Genomic DNA, 23,189 nt, shown 5'->3' with positions numbered 1-23,189 from the left:
CCTGAATCTGGGGTGACAGCTCATCTTCAAAACATAACAGTGAAGACAGTGCTGGTGTAACTTCAAAACAAGTCTCAGAATTATGTCACCTAGTCAAAGCCCAAACTCAGACCCCATAGAAGATCTGTGCAGAGACCTGGAGACAACAATTCTTAGATTTCCCATCTAATATGACAGAATGGAATAAACTGGCCAAATCTAGGTGTAAAAAGCCTGTAGAGACTTGCTCAAGGGAAATTGAAGCTGTGGCAGCTGCCAAAGGAACTTCCACAGTGTATTGAATGGGTTTGTAAATGAGAGATTTCAGTTTTTCATTTTGAATGCATTTTTTAAAACATTTGTGGCATTGTTTTCATGGGTTATTGAGTGTAGATTGATGGGAAAATGTCAATTTTATAAATTAAAAAAAATAAAACATAACAAAGACTGCAAAAAGTGAAAAGCTATTAGTACTTTTTTTAGAAACTGGATATCACAAGGAAAGAGACTGACCCAAAGAGAATGAAAATGAGAAAAAAAAGGGAAACTGACCCAATAGAGAGCGCTATTTGTTTTCTGAAACCAAAGTACATCAAAAGTAAAAGTGAGGAAATGACAGAGCAGCAGAGAGACATCAGCATCAAGCAAGAGAACTAAAATAATTCATATAATGTCATTAAACTTAACGATCTCTTTGTTTTTTCTCTCCTCTACAGAAACTTGTCAAAGAATCCTCTCACCACTTTGTCATGGCAGCTCTTCCAGCACCTCCAACTCTCCGAGCTGTAAGTCTCGTCTGATCTGTCTCGCTGGCTTTGTTTGTATTTTATTACAGCACTTTATCATTGCTCCCCACATGCTATCAGTCTCAATACAAATTGTCCTCACTGCATGCTATTATAATTCCTGTCTTTGTTGTACAAAACCTCTAATTTGTCTGAGCGCATGTGAAAGACCAAACCTTATAGGCAGTATAGTGGCACTGTGATCTTATAAGTCATTTGTTGACTTAATTAATGCGCACAAAAGAAATGTAATGGCTTGGTAGGAGGAGGGAGCCTGACCCCATTTTCTTGTTTGTTATGAATATTTTAGCGATCATTGTGTTTATGAAATGAGTTTGCTCTTTCACCACCGGGGAGAACATTGTGATGTCGACCCGCTTGTAATTTACACATCATTACGCCTGTCAGTGCTGTCCATCATTTGAACCTTCACTGCGCTCCGAGCACTGCTGCCGCTCATATGCACCTCCTGGCATATAAAACTGAGGTATAGCAGGATGTGATACAAGACTATTTCAAGCAGGCCTCCTTATTGTGCTATTTTCAGAGGTAGAAGCAGGGCAGGTCCTAAGAGAGCACGGCACAATGCTGATCTGCTGTTCACTGCACGTAGCACAGCGGAGGGAAAAGCCCCGCTCAAATTCGTGCTGCAGTTTTGCATTTTGGGCATTTAGCTTGAAACTTATCCCTCACACTCGCAGGTCCCACTGACATGAGAGAAGGCTCTTATTTGTTCTGTGCAGGAAGTAGCTCGCACCAGACCCCATACCAGAGCTACACAAGTGTCATCTCACTGTGGGCCCTCATCGGAGGCAGATGGGTCTCTGAATCCCTCATTGTGCCTGTTATTGGGTTGTGAATTTCATTCTTCACTGGAATGTAGAAGTTCTGTACTTCTGTTGTCTTACCAGCTGTCCAGTCTGCTTCTAGTTTGGAATTTGGCTTCACTTACTATTACTGCTGTGTTTGAGCTTTGCATTCCACCATAGCATATGTAAAATATTGTACTTATTTAATGGTGGAAAAAGTAAGGAGATCTTTCATTTTACAGTTTTGCATATCTTGTAGCTTTAAGTATAACTTAAAAAATCTAATCTGGAGTCCCGTGTGAACAGATATTTTACATGACATTTTCAAGTATTAATATTTTTCTAACAACACCGGTACAATCCTAATGAAAGACATTTTTTGAGTGTTACACCTTGATTGTGTTCGTGAGTCAAACACAACATATCATTCCTTTCTTAGGGCATTTATTTCACATTAGACTACAAGACAATTGGATTATTGTATATAATGTGTCAGCAGGATTGTGTATTCAGTCAAGATTAAATTACTATATCTACTTTACATAAATTTAGGCACTTTTTTATTAATGAGCATAATGCAAGCTGATAATACATATAAAATTTATATGGAAAATCTGCAAAACAATTAGCTGACCAGTTATTTTATTATCATACTTTTTCTTAAATTGCTGTTTGTATATACTGAAAGATAAATCATAAGGAGAACTAAACACAAGCACAGAATAATGGAGTTGAAGAATAGTGACATAAACATTTAATTAACCTTAAAACTCTTTCTACCAGTGAATATTTTATACTTGATACACACACACGTGTGCAAGAAAGACAAGATCAGAGCTGTTTCTGCCTACTGAGGTGGTTAAGAGTACTGTGTAATTCAACATTTAAATGACCTGAAATTACAGACTACATCACGTGGTCACAAACTAAAATAACTAGCTCAGCTCCTTCCTTCACCAAATCACTGTTGCAGCTCACAGGGAACGATTTGCTCTGATGTGCAATCCTATTTCTTCTTAAGCAACCATTTTAGATGCGTACAAATGGTGTCTTTGTTGTCCTACATGAAAAGCAGGGCCAGGGTGATGCCCGGGTTTTCCTTCTGAATGCTGATGAGGAGTGAGGGTTTATGTCTATTCCATTCCGTGTGTTTGGTTAAGAGGTGTCAGTCGGAGTGGCGTGGCGGCACAGACGTGAGCCGGCCCGTTATGTAAGAAGGAAGCCATGTGGAATCAGGCCTCGCTAATGGGAAATGAGTCACTCTGTAATGGGCAGAGTCTGCGATGTGGTCCTGACATCATTGCTCTCTTCATAGTGTCTATGTACTTACCCAAAACCATATTAGCTCAGAAAGTGCCAATCATTCAATCATGCCAAATGAAGCGTGCTCACCGGGTGGCGATTGCCTTTAATTATTAGAATAATACACAATGCCGTATCGATGATAAGTGCCCACCCGTGCTACTCAACCACACTGAAATTATGTAAATAGAGGAAGATCAAACCAGCTGAAATAATTTCCATTTTATGTGACGAAAGGAGAGCATGGCCCTTTGCCATGACGGTGTCACTAAACCGTGTTATCTCAGTCACTCTAGGCACTGTTATTGTAATTGTATTTCTTTTCTTTTTTTAACAATGAAAGAGAACCAATTTCAAAGCAGCAATACATCAGTGACAGGGACCTGCATTGAAAAGGAAATGTACAAATGTTTTTTAAAGCCTGGAATTACACTGTAGGACCTTTACAAGGGTTAAAATAACAATGTCTGTGATTAATTCATTGTATGCTTTGTTTTAGCCACTTAAAGCATCTCTCTATGTGCTTTCATGGGTTTTTGTGAAGAGGGAATATCTTGTGCATACTATGGCACATACAAATTGTAATTTAAAAAAGAGGTAATTAATAGATATCAAACATGTCAACCAAGGAGGTAATGCGAAAAAGTGATAAAAGCACTGACGCTCGACTGAAATCACCACTAAACAACATGTAGTCTCATCAAAGCAGCACTGATTGGCTCAGTCTGGAATTAAACGCTGCATTTCCTGCTTTTAAGTGCTGCTTTATTGTAATTAATCTGGTGTAAAAACATGTTTCAGTTCAGTAAAAAAAAAAGAAAAGAAAAAGGTGTGTAATAGTTAAAGAATCGTTTATTCAGCTACTTAAAATGAAGACAGGACTCCTCTGTTCACATCAAACAGCCTCTCATGTGGCTTCAGGTGTTGCTTTCTGTGGTTTGGATGAATCCTGCACCTCATTTTCCAGTATAACAGTGAACCTGCATGATCAGGCAACATTTAAAAGCAAAGAGGAGAAAGTAGTTCCTATCAGTCAAAGCACCTCAAGCCTGTGTTTCCCTTATCAGGCACTTTTTATCAAGCCCGGTAAAGTGTAACTCAAAAACAGTTGCTTTGTTTTGCAGGTTGGTTGCACAGATATTTCACACTCCCTGCAATATCTTAATATCAGTAACAATAGCAATACTATCAGGGAAATCTCAATAATCTCAAGTCTTTTGTAGCCCCTGTGAAAAGCTCCAACATCACATTGAAGCTGTACAATAGATGTCTGCTGTGTGCTGCCTCTGGATGACACACAGATAATCGGCTCTGCCTCTTTGTCTGTGTGGCCTTTTAGCCAAAGGACCGGAGCCACCGCGGTGTGGTGCCCGGCCCAGCCAATCACAAGCCTGAAAACGGCTGCAGTGCGAAAGGGGCGGCTAAATGCTAAATCTGCCACTGCTGCTTCCAGGCTGATATTATTGGAGATTGTCTGAAGCGGAGTTAGCGGCAGTCAGCCATACCGCCAGTCCTCGAGGAAGCTCATTTTGTCTGGTCCAAGAGAAGAGTAAAATTTTCTTCTTCTTTAGCAACTGATCTGCCTGAGGCAATGTGCATCCTCAATCCCTTTATTCTGTTAGCGCCTCTTTAATCCTGGCTCTCTGGGAAGCAGCGGCCAACGCAAAGTCAAACATTTACGCCTCTCACTGCAAAATGGATTTTTCTTTGAATATGTGTGAATTATTAGTGGATCAAACCTGTAATCTTCTGATATGAACTCCAGTAGATTAGGATAAATTAAACGCTAGTTTTCCAAGGGCTGCGTGACAGGTAAATTACTAAAGTTTAACCTTTATTTTATTACGTCCCAGTTGCACTCAGGGCAGACTCTTAGTGGAATACATGACATTTGCATGCACTCTTCAAAAACATCAAAGACTGACTTACAAGAGGAAAAATGAGTATTAAATGTTAAATGTGGTAGAAAAGGCTCAACTGGGCGCAGCAGCGGCTTCGACTTTAAACGGGTCACCAGCTTACAACTCAGTCAGCTGAGTGAAACAACGCAACAGACACAAGTACAATGGAAAACACAAGGCCTTTCCTTTTAAAAACAACATACTTCAGCACTCAGCACAGAGACTTAAAAAACCATACATTACACCAAATGATGTCATTATAGTCTTCTGGTCGTCTCTCACTGTGGTTGTATTTGTATTGCGTCACAGTTGGCAGGTCTGCACTTTATGACCTACATGTGTATGCTCACATGAAGGTTTCTTTTTTGTTACAGTTTACAGTTTTACATGCAAATGAGCACACTGGAGCAAATTTGAGCGTGCACAACAGCAATTACACTGCTTCCCACGCTGGGGAAGAAAGCATTAGTCGTGTACATGGATGCGTAAAATGACAGCCCAACCACTAAACTACATGAAATGAAATTATTTTACTGCCCAAAAAGTTGCTTGGAATGATTTAGCTGCACTTTCGAAAACATCAAATCTGCAGATGGATGGTTGCACTGTGATCCTTACTGGAATCCAAGCAGCTGCAAAGAAAGGCCTTCAACCACTGATATACTCTCTGCTCACTGGCGTCACTTGCATTAAGTTGCTTTAGGTGCAACTTCTCTCTATTAAAATCACACACACAAAAAAGATGTAGTTCTTTTTTGATAAGAAGTTGCCTCCACACAGAAAGGTTGAATAATGGATAGCTTTTATACTAGAGCTGTAAGAACACAACAGCACATTTCCAGTTAAGCAGGGTTTGATTAAAGACAGTAAATTAAGTTAAGAGTATGTTGGAAGATACAGTACTTTGAATACAAATCAGTTACCGGGCTGCTCTGGGGCTTGGTGGTTAGCACCGTCACTTTACAGTTAGATGTTCCCCGGTGCGCATCCCAACCTGGGCCTGGGATCTTTCTTCTTGGAGTTTGCATGTTCTCCCTGTGCATGCATGGGTTTTCTTTGGGTTCTCTGGCTTCCTCCTACAGTCCAAAACATGCTGAGGTTAATTGATAATTCTAAATTGTCCGTAGGTGTGAATGTGAGTGTGATTGTCTCTATCTGTAGCCCTGTGATAGACTGGTGACCTGTACAGGGTTTCCCCTGACTTCACCCTAAATCCGCTGAGATAGACTCCAGCCCCCCCACCAACCTAATTAAGTGGTGTATAGGATTAAGTGGTGTATAGATATTGGATGGATGGAAGTTCAGTTACCTGGTTAGAAGTAGTTGGAGTCTCCTCTATAGCTACTCCATCATTGAAAAACCCAGAATCTATGAATATACAAACACTTTTCGTTCCAAAACTTAAACCACTGGATATAAAGTGACGCCTGATTGCTGATTGTCATTTTACTGGCAATGCAGGGTGCAGTAACTTGCCAACTGAGCCATGGACTAAAGTCTGTACTGCAATGCCACAAATCGTGTTCACAGGCACGCACCTTAAGCTCAGATTTTAGAGGTGAATTTTAAGTTCCACTTCCAGCAGAAGAATCTGAACACAGTCCCTGTTCACACAGAACTAGTCTTAGCTGGGGTTCTCCTGTGATTTAGAAATGAACCACCCCCCCCTCATGTCTGTGTTTAACAAGGTCCATTTACATGGGATAAGCGGAGTCTGTCTTTTACTGTAATTTACTGACGTTATCCGCGGATATGATATTAATAGCTGCTACATAATAACTGTTGAGCCTGCTGAAAGACAGCAAAATGCTCCTTATCGCCTGCTACCATGTATGTCATCTATCTCATCTTGTCCTTTGAGGTTTTGCTCTTCTGATGGATTTGAGCTTGCTCTTTTTATGAATGGGTCTCCATGCTGTGCAGCGGCATGAGCCTCCTGAATCTCAGCCCAAACTGCTGTCTGTATTTCATCCATATTATCGAGCAAGAGAGAGAAGAAAGATGTGGGGGAAAACACAAAAACCTTGCAAAAAAGAAAACAAAAAAAAGACCCAAGTCGTAAGACGTGCACATTCCCACAAGTTTAATATTATCACAGGAAACAGGTACATGAGAAGGAACACAAAAATGCATTTTTGATTGGAGGAGAATGTATCACATCACATTATATTGCTTCAACGGTAAACTGGTTAACCCTGTAAAGGTCCAATGTGCAGGATTTAGGTGGAACTATGAGCAGAAATGGAACATTGTATTCATAATTATGTTTCCATTAGGGCATAATTACCTGAAAAGAAGAATTGTGTTTTGTTACCCTACAATTAGCCCTTCATTTCTGAGAGTGGGTATTCATCCTCCATTTTGTGCCACCATGTTTCTACAATAGCCTCCAGCGGACAAACTGAACAGTGGATCTAGGCAGAGCCTTTTGCATTTTTAGGGGTCACCTGCAGGCTTGTAAGATGAGATCTATTTAGTTGGTTGCAGCCACTTCACCACTAGATTCCTCTAAACCATGCATGCTGCACCTTTAATACTGGTGCTGATAAGTTGTGCGTCTGTATTTTCAGTGGCATTGACCTATTGTGAATCAAATTTGACATCCTGTTTGTTTGAAAGCACAGAGCCTCATACCTCAGCAACAGTAGTTGGCTAATTTGAATCCGTGTGCAAACAAAGCACACATGCTGTGCTTGTCAATAACAGTGAACCACATAATATTTTCACTGTCAGGGGTTACATTTATCAATGTATCGCTTTGCGGCATTTTTCCACCTTCTGTCCAGAGTAAAATAATGTTTCTGTTCCCAGTAAATATAACTTAAATCTGAAAACAGAGTTCCTCCAGATAGGTGAAGCGCTGGGTGGAAGTCAAGCTGAACAACCTCTATTACACTTTGTCATCATTGTAAATTCAAATATTGCTGAATACACAACAGTTATTGTCGTTAGCCTGTGTTTTCTTGTTGTTCTGGGCAAAACTTTCATGCACTGTGCTTTTATGTCAAGCAGGAAACCACTAACAAACACAGTGTGCCATTTGATATTGAGCAGCTGTACAGTTTATATTGATAGCTTTATTGCTGAAAATTGTTGACTGGTAGTGATTGGAGACAACAGGAATTATACCCATGGTTACAAAGAGGCCTAATTTCTCTTGTGAAGAACATATTAGCTGAAACCGGCACAAAAAAAGATGAAAATTCTAGTTAAAGTACAAGTAGGTACAATTATCTGATCTGTATCTACATTTTTAAAAGTTATGTTATACATACACTACCGTTCAAAAGTTTGGGGTCACCAGGCAATTTCATGTTTTCCATGAAAACTCACACTTTTATTCATGTTCTAACATAATTGCACAAGGGTTTCCTAATCATCATTTAGCCTTTCAACACGATTAGCTCACACAATGTTCTATTAGAACACAGGAGTGATGGTTGCTGGAAATCAGCCTCTGTAGCCCTATGTAGATATTCCTTTAAAAATCTAATATTTCCAGCTAGAATAACATTGTTACCACATTAGCAATGTCTGGACTGTATTTCTGATTAATTTAATGTTATCTTCATTGAGAAAAAGTGCTTTTCTTTCAAAAATAAGGACATTTCTAAGTGACCCCAAACTTTTGAACCGGTGTATATCATGACAAAATATATAATTAATGTTGAAAAAAGAAGTGATCAAGCAGTATTGTAGAGGCTCCCTGGAAACTCACCAATCTCTAGGCCTGAGTTGTTTCTCATTGGCAGGTTCGATATAGGCAAAAAATACCCCCAAAAATAATCTATTAAAAACACAGTAATGTAAAAGTGCTCCTTAAAAACAATGACATTTCAAAGCACAAGATCAAACATTGTACAGGAAAGATGAGGTGCTACAAATATTGTCCATCCCTATACCGTATAAACACACGCATACAGCACCTTTCAAAACATCAGTCTTCTAAAAATAACTACCTGAAGTCTGTGAAGATTCCCTGTGGAAATCTGAGGAAAAAATTGCCTTTAGCTGCTGCTCACTTTGTCCGTATTTCCTGCCTGCAGCCTCCACCGACCTGACTTGGGTGTCCCCTCTCTTCTCCATGATTGCGGTGCAGGTGGTGTTGTCGATAAGCCAAAATCAGGTCTGGCTCTTCAAGCAAATTATGCCATAGTAAGTTGAGAAAAAGGAAAAAAAGAAAGAATGAAAAAAGTCAGGTGGTGAGAGAGTCTGCAGGGACACCGACTGACTAAATTGCTGCAACCTTACAGAACAGAAATGATGGGACAAAGCAGTGATTTATTCATTCTCAGCGTGTCACTATATCCATGACATAAGCAGAAGATGCAGCGTGAGAATGATGGAGGCAGTCCTGCAACAAGCAGCAGTGTGGTGAAGCAATGATACACACTTATATGGTGTGGGAAAAGCAACTGTTCGATCAGAGCAAAATGCTTGAGTTGTCAAACTGACATTGGTTGAGTAAACTCTGTTTCTTCCACCTTTATTTCCTCCTGATTGATTTATCCTGTTCTTTGAGGGAACTCTAATCTGTCCACCCTCTGCTGCTCATTCAAAGCTGAGCATAATTTCATGTTATTGGCAGAGCAACAGTGCAGCAGTGATGTGAGACCAGTTCATGCTACATGTGTTTACAGAACCCACTGCTTTTTAATAGACGTCTGTCTGTCAATCACATGCTTCAAGACCCCAGAATCCAATCTGATGGCATGACAGCTCGATTATCTCTTTTCCACGCTGTTATAATAATAATAATAATAATAATGTCAGTACTAGCTACACTGTTTGATTGACAAATGATCTATGGAAAGTGCAGTGCAGAAAAACAAAAGCAACGAGTGCATCAAAGATGGAGACAGGAAAACAGAACGATGGGATTGATTAAAAAAATAGGACAGGTCAGTACATGATGGAATCATAAAAGCACCTGCCAAAATCACTATTGTAGCTCAATTTCATATTTTCCAGGAAAACTCACACTTTTTTTTTCATATGCTAACATGCACAAGGGTTTTTTAATCATCAATTAGGCTTTCAACACAATAAGCTAACGCAATGCAATGTAGCATTAGAACACAGGAGTGATGGTTGCTGGAAATGGGCCTCTGTACCTCTATGTAGATATTCTATTAAAAATCAGCCATTTTCAGCTGGAATAATCATTTACCACATTAACAATGTCTACACTATATTTCTGATTAATTCAATGTTATCTTCATTAAAACAACTGCTTTTCTTTATAAAATAAAGATATTTCTATGTGACCCCAAACTTTTGAATGGTATATATATATATATATATATATATATATATATATATATATATATATATATATATATATATATATATATATATATATATATATATATATATATATATATATATATATACATATTAGTGGTGGGACGCGATTAAAAAAGTAATCTAATTAATTACAGGCTTTGTAATTAATTAATCGCAATTTGCAGTTTTGTCAAATAGCAATATTTGACACAAGTGAAGTTTTTCAATTCAAATAAAATTGTGGTTGACAGTTGAATCAATGAATAGACATATACGTGTTTATAATTTAAAATTTATTTAAAAAAAGGAAAATGGGACATATAGAAAAAAGTGATTTTGATGACTTAAAGCCTGAATTTAGTTGTTTTTTTCACTGTATGGCACATAAAATCAGCATAAGTAGTTCAAGGAGCTTCAGAAAGTTGAAAATGCAGAGATTCTTCACCTTTTCTGGGTCTGATAAATGGTGTAATTTTGATGGTTCTTTTTATAGGAATATCAATTTTTATTCATGGGATTTTTTTATAAACAAAAAGTTTATAATTAAATTATGAAAAGAGATATTTTTGTTGTTTAGGTTATTCCTCCTCCAAGGAGGCAGAGCCTCGACAGAGTAAAAACTTAAACCACAAAAAATGTTTAATTTCTATTTATCTGCATTTTTCATCTGTCTGCTACATTCACAGATTACTGCAAATCTAAGGGCAAATTATAGCGATTTTATTCAACATTTTAAGACTTTCTTCTTCATGGCTACAAACAGACTTTAGGTTCATTACCGCCACCTACTGGGCTGGAGTGTTCATCAGAGTTACCAGTGTGCCAGAAATGAGGGAACTGAGAAGGGTGTAAATAATTGCGTTATTATTTTTAATGTGTTATTTTCGCTGTAATTAATTAATCGAAATTAACGCGTTACAGTCCCAGCCGTAATATATATATGTGTGTGTGTGTGTGTGTGTGTGTGTGTGTGTGTGTGTGGGTTGAAGGAATACAACCAGCAGCCAGCTGATAAATATTTGTGGGAACCATTTTGTTCTTATTAATATGCAATAACAATGTATTGAAGTAAACTTAAGAAAGACAGTATGGTAAGCAGAGCACTCAGCAACCAACGCTGCATATTTCTGCAGAATTACCACAAAGCCAGGCATAACGCACACAACCAAAGCCAGAAGCAGTGGCACTGTGGTAAAAATAAGCCAAATAAGGCGATTTATTAAACACACAGGACTTAAAAACCTAAAATAATTCCTAAGAACGCTATAAGAGGAAGCAGTGCATTCAAACTGAGATCAAAGCGTGTGAGCAACAATCCAGTATATGGCTTATCGTTGCTTGTGATCCACGGCTTCTCAGCCAAAGCACCTGTGTGTACATTTCCCAGAAAAACAGCCTCCGGGGGTGATCATTACCTCTCCTCTGGAGTAGCGGGGTGGATCGTTAGCCAGCTTCAAGGAAACACCACACTGTTAGCTCTCTGTATCTGGGGTCACGCCGCTGTTTGCTTTTGTTCTTGTCTAAGTCTAATCTGCTCTTTTTCAGACATTTATCAACTTCCAGCTGTCATCTTGCTTTTTTTTCTTTTTTCTTTTGGTGTCTTAGTGCTTGTTTAGATGGTAAAGCTGTAAATTTACAAGCGCGTTACATTACTGAACAGACAGGGCACAGAACACAGGGTGCAAAATCCTGCATTTTCCAGGCTTTTCCCCTGCATCTGTACAAGCACCAATCAGCTCTGCCCAGAGGAATAGTGGGTAATGTATGGAGGTGGTGGTTCTTATTAATAAGGACCATAATTACAGTTTAAGGAGGGGGAGCCTGGGCCGCCCTGCTCTGGTGAGCTTTGATCCCTTGAGGTTCAGTTTGTTCAGTGTTAAATGAAAACCTTTAACCTTGATATTCTCTTCTGCACCGTCATGTAGGGAGCTATCTGTGTTTCCTAAAATGTTTCCTGGAAAGAAATATGTACTCTGGTCTGGAAAAACAGACAGCGTTGTAAGACAGTTATTGTAGTCAACATTGGAGCTGTTATTGACTTCTCATGGAATTTCCTTGAAAATAAAAGGTGCATTTATATAAACCAACACTTAGAGAATGAAGATCAGATAACCAAACCAAAATAATAACATTAGTGAATTTTATTTAAATACATTATGGCATTTTGGGCCGAGGGCTTTGTCTCAAGACCTGTGTACTTCTAAAATCTTTACTATACTATCTTAAAATATGCATGAGAAATAAAAGTACATCTGCAGTGGCAGTAGCCTAATTGCTGTTACTTTTTCATTTCACCTGCCATATCAGTTTCCATGTGGTTTGTTAGTTTTCTTATTTTAACTTGGAAAAACGTCATCAGCAAAGAAGAACCAAAAGGGCTAAATGTGATTGTAAAATACATTCGACAACTTCATCATCTTCATAGCAGCCACTTTTGTTCAAAAGTTCCATATAATTAGCTCCTTTTTAAATTATTAGTATTTTAGTCATCTTAGCTTGAATTTTTTTTTACCATGAAAGAGTTACATTTTTTCTCTTTTGTCCTGAAAATGTATTTATACATTTAATCAATTGACGTCACAATTAGTTTATTTACTTTGAGATGTGGATTCTTTTTCTTCACAGGTGGAAATGCAATAAGAAGAAAACTGATCCTGAATAAAGTGGGATGTGGAGGATTTTTTTCTTTTTGATTTATTTATGAAATTATTTGAAATTGGTATCAGGTTAGAATTTGCATTAAAACTAAAAATGGTGCCAGCACTGACTGTAAACAGAGAACATCTGTACAAAACAGCTGCCAATGAGCTGTAACACAGATTAATCATCTTCTGCAGTAATTAAAAGGAATAGAGCTTCATAGTGGTCTGATATGATGCAGCACCAGCGAGTTCAAGGAGTAAGATGTCACAGTGTGTGTGAAAAATCTCTGCTTGAACTATAGTGTCAGATCCAGTGAGCGCCTGATAATAAGCGAGATCTACCTGCGGGAATCCATTCTCATTACTTTATACAGGATGGTGGACATAGCCAATACATTATTCATGCTTTCTGCAATATCTTATTGACCTCTGTCAAGGACATTTGGACAGGCATTCATCTTGACAAAATTGGCCAATCACAGCCTCCAAATTGGACATATGCAAAATGCAGAGGTGGAGTAGAGGGTTGAATAATGTGGCTCTCCGCTACACACCGCTGTGAGAATGAAATGTATGCACAGTGTAGCCTAATGATACCTGTCTGCAGCTAATGCAGCCTGAGAGACTTATAGCTGGACCACAGCTTTAACCTTTGACCTTTTCACATTTGAATGCTGCAGTGTTGTTCCTCGTGTCTGTTGACTTGAATGAATCCAGCGATTACAAACACTATGAAACAGACATCTGTGGTGACTGTGGTTGAAGCAATCACCATCATTAAATCTTTGATTTGTATTATTGATGCTGTTATTTGTGTTGTTGTGTTTGATATTGTGATGCTAATTGGGTTGAGAGTGATGTTGCTTTTGCTGCAGGTTAGTACTGTTATAATGCTTCTGCTCTTGTTGTTGCTCACAGGGAAGGTTGGCTGAAGTGCATTGTACTTCCAAAGACTAGAAATGAAGTTTTTTTTGTGATTTTAAAATAATTACTTCCTTGGCCCTGTTTAAGCCCTCCCCCCTGCCTTAAACAAATTTAGTTTTCTTTTATACTGCACAATCGCACCTAATTAACCATAAAATGCTGTTCTTTCGATTTTTTTAGATGTTTTTCTTCAGCAATTGTTGCAGGGGAACAGCAGTTCCTCTTACAATCATATTGTTTTTGAAGTGAAAAAAAAGAAAACAAGCACACTGCCAACAAAACAGAAAGATTACATCATTGCAGTAACTTTAGGGCTACCTCTGTGCACATTGCTTGATTAGGACACTTAAAACATCTCTGCTTTGCTCACACCTATGCTTGAAATATTTAACCACACAGCTGAACAGCAGGCTGCCATTTTAGTATTGAAAAGACCTGGAAGAGCCGCTGCAGATACACAGTTAATCCAGGTGTGCTGATGTAATGATGGCATGGTTTGAGTGTCTAGCTGTGACTGTGGCAGTTATAAGGCAGTGTAAGAAGACATCTGTGTTTCAGTACATTGCATGATATTCTTTACTATGAGTTAGGTAGACCTGAAATTCTTGCATCCTGCAGGTTGTTGTCATGATGAATATTAAAGTCTAACTTGACCGATGTTGTATATCAAAGTTTATTTAGGTGCATATGCGAAAAAAAGTAGTGTTAAATCTTGTCTTCATCAAAGGCGTATCATGCATGGCACAGTAGGAGAGCATTAGCAGCTCAACATGCATTCAAGGACATTATTAAGCTGTAGTTCACCTGTACTGTGGAAATGCTCACAGCCCGATATATAATCAGTGTACTTATTCATGCAAACGCAGGAAATTAGACTTATAGAGCAAAAATCCACTTTAACTGGCATTTAGCACTAGAACAACACAAGACATTAGCTCCTTTGTCCCTCTCAAGGTAGCTGCACAAGTCTTATGATAAATAGATAACTGAAGACTACAAACGACACAAATGTGAGAGTGTGGAGTTTGAAAGAAGTGAGCTTCCCAGGCCTCATTAGCCCACTTCTCAGCTCTGCTCAAGGCCACCGCTCCAAGCAGAATTTGACGCTACCATCCATCCATTATCTATACATCGCTTTATCCTCATTAGGGTCACGGGGGGCTGGAGTCTATCCCTGCTGACTTAAGGCAAAGGCAGGGGACACCCTGGACAGGTCACCAGTAGGGCTACATATACATACCAATAATCAAACTTGCATTCACACCTACAGACAATTTAGAGTTACCAATTAACCTCATCATGTTTTTGGATTGTGGAAGGAACCCACGCATGCACAGGGAGAACATGCAAACTCCATGCAGAAAGATCCTGGGAAGGCAGGGACATGAACTGGGGATCTTCTAGCTGCAAGGAGAAAGTGCTAACCATCAAGCCATTGTACAGCCCTTTGATTCTACAGGCGTAATAAATAAAATGTCCTGCCAAACTATTGGCCGTTTAGTTGTATTATCTGTAATGTAGGCTACATTGCTTTAAAAAGAAAAAAGAATGCAGGGAATTTTTTAATTACATCTGGTTTTACTGCATGGATTTTTCTCTCTGTGTTTGTTTACTTCCAATTTTACTGGAGAGCCAGGCTATACAGGTGGAGAGGCCTTTTAATTTTGTTGGTGTTGTTGAAGACACGTTGCTAATTTTTTGTCATTTCCACTGTTTGTCTATTCATGTTGCTGAATTATGTGCATTGGATGCAGCCTTTTCATTGTTGTCACCACTCCTGTGCCATGAGTTTTATTATGTCTCTGTTAAGATGTGTGTGAAGCATCCGGACTTCAAATTTTGTAGCTTCTCTACAACGTCATTCGTATTTGAAGCATTGTCTGCTGTCATGGTTACAACATTTTGTTCCATCAGAATCAGTTTTATTGGTCAAACATGGATACCCTTAATCACTGCTATTACCTCCCTTCACAGTTTCCACGACATACTTTATATTACAGACATGGATCTAAACTCAACTGTGAGGCAGCAGTTCTAGCTCAGTCTATTGTCGTTTTTCATTTTTTCTTTCCGAATTGTGTTTCAAGGCGTCTGGATGGCGTGGTGTTCGACTGCGGCTGTGACATCCGCTGGATCCAGCTGTGGCAGCAGCGAGGAGAGGCCGGGCTTAACATGCAGCAGCTGTACTGCAGGAACGGAGCCTCCAAGATACGACTGCACAACATGTACATCCACAACTGTGGTAAGAACAGGAGAGGAGCGAGCTGTGCTTAAAGAGGAGAGGAACAAAAAAACAGAAAAGGGATGAGGATGCAGTGGAAGAGAAAGGGAGAGAGGGAGGCAGCGGAAAGAAGGAAGAGTGGAAGAGCGACGGGAAAAGCAGTACAAGGAAAGAAAGGGTTAAAGGTGAAATAAAGGAAAGAGAAGAGGAACAGGGAGTTGAGGAAAAAAGGGGAGAAGGTGTGACAGAGTTCAGAGGGTGAATCTGATGTGAGGAGCTGCGTGCTGATTCTGACAGAGGCTGTAGACTCTGCAGTATTATCTCCTGGTGGTGACTCATTCCTGTGACATCTGTGTGTGTGTGTGTGTGTGTGTGTGTGTGTGTGTGTGTGTGTGTGTGTGTGTGTGTGTGTGTGTGTGTGTGTGTGTGTGTGTGTGTCTTGGTGGCTGAATGTGTGTCCCTTTGCTTCCTTTGTACTAATTTTATTACGTTAATGAAAGGTGATTAATTGATTTGGTGTGAAAATATGTAGACACCAGTGATGACAGATGTGTATTAACATGAACATATCCTCTGTGTGTGTGTGTGTGTGTGTGTGTGTGTGTGTGTGTGTGTGTGTGTGTGTATGTCTATTTGCGTGTGTGTTTTCAGACTTACCAGAGATCAGTGTGAGCCACAGCAGTGTGTTGGTGATGGAGGGTGACAACGTGACGGTGAGCTGCAACGGATCTGGTTCACCGCTGCCTGAAGTGGACTGGACTGTCAGCGGCCTGCATTCCATCAACACACACCTGGTCAGAAACACACACACGCTTATTGCAACAGCTGCAAAACAACACTACCAATACCAAACAGCAATTAATAGAAACGATGCAAAGATGCTTCTAATATTTGTTGGCCACTTTCATCTCTTTGAATCATCTGATCGTTTTGCAGCTCTTCAGTGCTTCCAGGTCCCCGTCCTTCAGATGTGACTTGAGGCTAACATGCTGCCATTAGGATAAAATAATTGTTAATTCTTATTCAAATAACCTGTTTCTGTGAACACAGTTTAACTATTGACTTGTTAATACTGAAGGTCATTATCTTGCCTTTTTTATTGTAAAAATCAGCATTCATGCAGCTGACTTAGTGCTGATAATAGGATTGCAGTTATATTAGTTACACAGGTAGTGTGTGAGAAACTGTCCCAGCATGCACTTGGGCAAGCAATTCATAGACTCAATCCACTTTTCTGATTTTTTGCCTAAATTATGTTGCACACTGTTTTTAATGGTCCTACATCTTTAATATTTGTTAAAAATTAGATATTATGATCTGCAAGAGTTGGGTCACATGACCAGCAATGGTTTGGTGAGTGTTTGAGAGTTTAAGGTGTATAAGCAACCCCTGCCACATTAGAATGCAAATTAGAGATTACCCATTTAAGTAGCGCTTCAAGTTATTCTTACTTACAGTTTGCACTAGGTTGCAGAATTTCCTCATCAAATTTTTTTGCCCCCGATCCAAGCCAAGTCATTTAATATTTAGTATCTGCCAATACTCCAAATCATTTTCACAGATAATACACAATTCTAGTATTGCAGATTAGCTGTACGAGTTGTCCACCAGGTGGAGTCTGCCACTGATTTGTACTGTAGAGACCAGAGGTGGCAGACGCTTACATGTTGGCCAGCAGAGAGCATTGCAGAGTTTTAGCCGGTAAAGGGGCACTAAGACACATTCTTCTGTGACACTTAATGACTTCAGACCCATGCAGATTCATTATGTTAATGCTTAAGTGGGTCAAAAATGACCCTGTGAGGTTGTTTTCTTGCAATATCTTTGCAATGAAAAGTTTTAATAATTTCATTTTCCACTTATTCCTCAAAAACATGTTTTTGATATCATTCTATTCAAATTTATAAATTACCTTTTATACTTTTAAAGAAATTGTAATATTTGTATAACTACCCAATCTCTTTATCACTGATAATATCACATAATAGGTGATGCAGTGCACAAATTTGGAGGAACAGAGTGTAGCAACAGCTAGAGGAAAATAATGAAAAAATGTCAAAAAATGGATGTTGACAACCTTCTATTGCTGTTCTGTGTAATCTTCTGCTTTTTCAATTATGAAAATGTTCAAAATCTGTTATAAAATGAAGAATGCACATATTTCAAACGTGAAATCAGTCTTGTGGGGACAAAAATACAATACAACCAAATAATACAAACTGCTATTCTTAACCAAAAAGGCAAAAATGGCATAAAAACACACAGATTTTTATACGGGTCATTTTTGACCCACTTATGCAGGAGTGTAGAGTCCAATCACTCACGCATCTAAGGGTTAAGCTGGGATCAAGTAGAATAGTGTTTCTATTGTTCATTAACGTATGTAGCTTTTGTGGTTGAAAGCGGTAGTTATGACAAGATAGATGTCCACTACACTCAATTTATCATCCTGATTCCAATACCAAAATGACATTCAAATAACAGAAACAAGTGTGTACTGGCTGAATCCTCAAACAAACAAAAAAATGATAACCTTCATGAAAAGCTGGGCATATCTTACCCTGTGCTCACACAGAAGAATGTAAGGACAGCCCCACTTTTATGAAAAGTACAGTGTTAAGCAAGCCTACCCTGCAATCTTATAGTTGTTTTCAACTGCCCCCTTTTGTCATGTGATCCCTCCTTGATGGTCATAGCTGTCTATCAAGACCCTGTTGACTGAAATAAATGTGGTTATACTACGAATAACGTTAGTTGCATGATTGGTGGGTTTTTCGGTGATAATGATAACACAGAAGGTGCAGTCTGAGTAGCCCATTAGCAGAGAAGCAGCAACATAGATTCACAGTGTGTATCTGTAGGTCAGCTGCATTTGTAAGCACTAACAATGAAAGAAAACCAACTTGAAATATAAAAATATACTTCAAGGGGCATCTGAGCGTGTAAAGAATGCAAAACCAAGCTGGACAGCTGGATCGACTGATTAGGAGCCTAAGTACATGAGATGGGTGACTAAAAATGAAACTATTGTCTCTCAAAAAGCAGCTTTAATTGCAGGAACAGTTTTCAGCAAAGTGACTGGAATATTTTTTTAAGGATTAAAGTCCCATTTTAATATTATGTTAAATCTTGAGAATCTCACTTTGTTGTATATTTTATTATGTACATAACACAATGTAGTTCATATATGTGGTTCACCTTCTGAAACAGCTTGGTCATGAATCAGGGAGTCACTAAGCCTGTCCTTTTGGACCTTTTAATTCAAGGACTTGTTGCTGACAACAGTTGCAGGTTAATTTTAAGTGGATGCTGACCAACCAAAAAATTCAGACTCATGTCAAATTGTGTTCCTTTAAAATAGTTTTTACTCCTTAGAACCAATTTTCCACTGACTGGATAGTGTTGAAGCACATTTTGATCTTCCTGCACCTCCAAACATAGCTTAACTAATTTGGAGATTGATTTTTTTTTTTTCTTTTTTTTTTTTTTGGTTCATGAACAGAGTGCTCTTGAAGATAGGGAGTCAAAAACAAAATCTTCACTCTGATCAGCTGAGTTCTAGATGTCATGGGTGATGTGCATAGATATAGGGAAACTGTCATACACTGAGGAAACACACACATAACTCACTTACTCATATACAAAGAACAATGTCCAAACTAAATGTGCTGTGTAGCTCTCTGATTAGCTATGAAGCATAGGATACCATGATGATCAACCCTTGTTCAGCATAAGCTACTTTTGTGTGAGAGGCCTGGGTTGAACCCAGAGTGAGCCGGTTAACTCACTAATCCCCCTCCCTGAGAAAGGCCCCAGGGACATCATAGCAATAACAACTGCAGAGATAAACAGAACGAAGAACAGCAGTCTCTGAAATTGCCATGTGGCTGTATTTGTCATCTGTGTCTTTAATGCTTGCAGTGACTTTACAGATGAAAGTTACCTCAGCCTCAGGCTTGATGTTTAAGGGTAGACAGATACTGTATCAGGATGAGTAAAGTGTTTGGGAGTGGGAGCCTGGCCAACTGAAGGAAAGAGGGTGGCATATGAAATGTATTCCCTACCTAAAGGTGAAAACTTGCAAGTTAATTAGTCCAGTTACTGCCAAAATTTACAGCATGTCACTCATTACATTCTCCCCGCAATGCTACACTTATGGCAGTAGGATCAGGCTAGAGATCAATGAAGTAATTAATTCCCACAGGTAATGTGTACTCTTTGGCTTCATTCTGTTTCCTTCCACAGGAGTTTAACCGATGAGTAATTAACTTCAATTCTAATTACGTAATTAAACATTTAAATCCCAGTAGTATAATGCTGTGTCTGTACAGTATACCCTCCACATACCTAAACATGTTTTTTTTATCTTTGTGCCTCTCACTCTTTTACCATAGTCTAATGTATATTGGCCCAACATCCACTCCATCAACCTGACTCTTTTCAACATCAGCCGAGACGACAACAACTTCCAGCTGACCTGCATTGCAGAGAACGTGGTGGGGATGACCAACTCCTCCATCCAGCTCAACGTACAGTGTGAGTCAGAAGTTTCAAATTACTGAATCTGTAGTGAAACACTGTCCAAGCCATGCAGAGGTGAGGGTTGAAGCCAGTGGACACAGTAACTCGAGACCAGTGACAAACAATTCAAATCTGCATTACGCATACTACTTACCTTGCTGCTAGAATTTAGGCATTGATACGAAATTCTATTCCCTTAAAAGTCCCGTATGTGCCCCTTTTCAGCAAATTAATAACAATCTCACAGTCCCCAAGGTGTGTCCACTGCAGAGATAGTTCATTTCACCACGACTGTATTTTCTGGTTTTAGTCCTGTCCTACATGGGCTGTTTCAGTATCTGTAGGTTTAAAAGCAGCTGAACTCCTGCTGCCCACACCCCCTTCAGGAAAAAGACTATCCTTGTGTCTGTGATTGACATTACACAACAAAACAGTTGACCACAGCAGTTGACAGATGTAAATGACTGTAAGACCAGGATTTTCTATCACTTCTAACTTTCTCTCTGAGCAATCATTTGACAAGAACGTTTGTCAGACAATGCAGCAGTTATAAAATCTGCATTGTAGTTGTAATGGAAGCCTTAGCTTGGAAATGACTTTGCAGTGACTGCTGGTTACCATGTATTGTTAATGTATTTGTTCTGTTGTCTGTCGGCAGAAAAATATGTAAATGAAAGCAGCTTTATTAGAAATTTGGCTGTACTGTAGTCTGGAAGCAGTGAGGTTGACAGGATTATACAAAGTTAGAGCTAAACAACTTTTGGTTTGTGGTGATGTTTAGCACTACATAGCATTATGTAGTCAGATTCTCACTGACTTGTAAAGCTGGGAGGCTATCTACATGTGGAGCTTGAGGAAAGGCAGGGGTAAGCGTCTGCTTAACTTACCCATCTTTACTTTATCCCTCCAAGTTTATATCAACCACTAAACACACAGAATAATAGATTTTAACCATAAGGGACTTTTAATGAGAAAAACTCTGTAGTGCTTTACCATTTAGAGTTCATTAATGCTGCCCATATTATGTGAAGGTAAGTATGTTTAGCTATTTTTTTAAATGACACTTTAAATTTACATTGCTATTTCTGTTTCACCAAAGTTAATTATGGGGCATTTGGAATGTAATATGCATTTTGTTGAATCTAGCAGCTTCTCCTTATGTGTACACACACTGTAGAGAAATATCACCCATCAACACTAACAACAAAAATCTCTTGACAGTGAAAAATAGAACTCTGCACAACTGGAAAGGATTCTTTTTTTGTAATATGTAAAAGGATGTTAGCTTAGGCATAAGATGAATGTTGAGTAGAATCATCCTTGGTTTGAAGTTTAGTTTTAGCCCCAAGGTAATAATTAACCTCATTGTCAGGATTTCACTTTGCATAGTAGATAATGTTAACGTTAATCACTATGATGTCAAATGTTAAGGAAACTGTGGTGCTACAGAACAGAGTTTATTAATGAGACAAATGCCCCAGTTGCACTTTTGATTAACATGCACTCTGTATCCGGATAACCTGTCTGAACAAGGGAAATGCATATTAATGTGTTAAAGGTGTAAATGCAATCAGAATGCACTGGCAATCAGTTCCATACCCAGCATATCAGGAACAACACACTAGCCTGCAAAGCTTTAAAAAAAAAAAAAAAAAAAAAAAGAGAGATCTGTTGTGTTCACCTGTGAGATTCAATGCATCTGGTCTGCTGGAAATCCATCTGAAGAAGAAGAATATGTTGAGAGCTTATCTGTACATGTCTAGTGTGAGCATTCAAGTTGTTGACTGGTTAGTCAAATGTACAGTGTGAGCACAAATGCCGTAGCACTGAGATCAAATCAAACTGTGGACACAACTGAGATGATGAGAATAAATTGTAATGGTGTAAATTGAAGGTGACCCCTGGATCAGACATCAGTGTCCAGATAATGAATCCAGATGTGTTATTGTCAGGTGTTAATGGGGTGTAAAAGTCATGCTAATGATTCTGTGGGGCTGTATGGAGGCTGAAAATAATCTTTTCTTGCCTTAAAATGGCTTTGATGTAACACTCTACACTGCTGTTTTCAGAAAAAAATGTGTGGATCGACATTATCCCTGCTTACAGCAGCTCGAGCACACCAGTTCATCTACAGCTCTGCTCAGACACAGTAAAACTGTTCTCCACTACACACTGGAAAGTTGTCATTTCGGAGTAATTTGGCAAATCCATGGTCAAACTTAAAAACCAGTATGGAAGAAGAACGATTTTTTGAAAAGCCCCATTTTGTAGGTAGACGGGAATCACTCTTCAGTTTTGTTATATATGAAATCTCAAGTCTGAATTAATGTTTTTGATTCTGTCATCAGTACAAAGCAGTTTTAAAGTGGAAATTTTGCTCTACAACATAGGAAACATCATTTGAACACGTTATCAAACTAAAACCTTGTCTTTTATTATCTTAATTTTGGGCAAATATAGTGTTCTTAATGTTCAACATCTTTATTTTAGTGTGGCAGCATCTTAACATTCGGGAATTAGCACTAAAACAGAGTCAAGCTAAGGTTAATGGGAATGCCATTAACTTACAAAGTAAACTAAAGTCATGGACAAATTTTGGGGCTAGTATGATAACCCAAGGTTACAGTAACATCAAAATTATAACATTTTGAGGCAAACGTGACTATCAGTACCCAGTTTCATAGCAATCCAACCAGTGATAGTAATGACACATTACTAAATGCTAAATAGATGTCATGCATATGCAAGTAGGGAAGTCAGCGGATCATTAAAAGTCTTAATACATTTTTTTTTCAATCTGTCATGTTGTTCTCCCAGTA

The 23,189-nt window shown here is 38.8% G+C and overlaps 1 protein-coding gene across 7 annotated transcripts in view; it reads left to right on the top strand.

Moving 5' to 3' along the window:
* Window positions 1-23,189, top strand: part of ntrk3b (neurotrophic tyrosine kinase, receptor, type 3b) — a 224,984-nt gene that overhangs the window by 94,074 nt on the left and 107,721 nt on the right. For all 7 annotated transcript variants that reach the window (XM_035942507.2, XM_035942506.2, XM_055011935.1 and 4 more), the window contains exons 4-7: window positions 696-764; window positions 15,716-15,870; window positions 16,501-16,643; window positions 20,244-20,385. In XM_035942507.2, coding sequence (XP_035798400.1) covers window positions 696-764; window positions 15,716-15,870; window positions 16,501-16,643; window positions 20,244-20,385 — 509 coding nt within the window. The remainder of the gene's footprint in view (window positions 1-695; window positions 765-15,715; window positions 15,871-16,500; window positions 16,644-20,243; window positions 20,386-23,189) is intronic.

This window comes from Amphiprion ocellaris, chromosome 1 (genome assembly GCF_022539595.1).
Source record: "Amphiprion ocellaris isolate individual 3 ecotype Okinawa chromosome 1, ASM2253959v1, whole genome shotgun sequence".
Lineage (NCBI taxonomy): Eukaryota > Metazoa > Chordata > Actinopteri > Pomacentridae > Amphiprion > Amphiprion ocellaris.
Note: the sequence above shows the minus strand (reverse complement) of the source record. Positions and strands in the feature narration are given on the sequence as shown.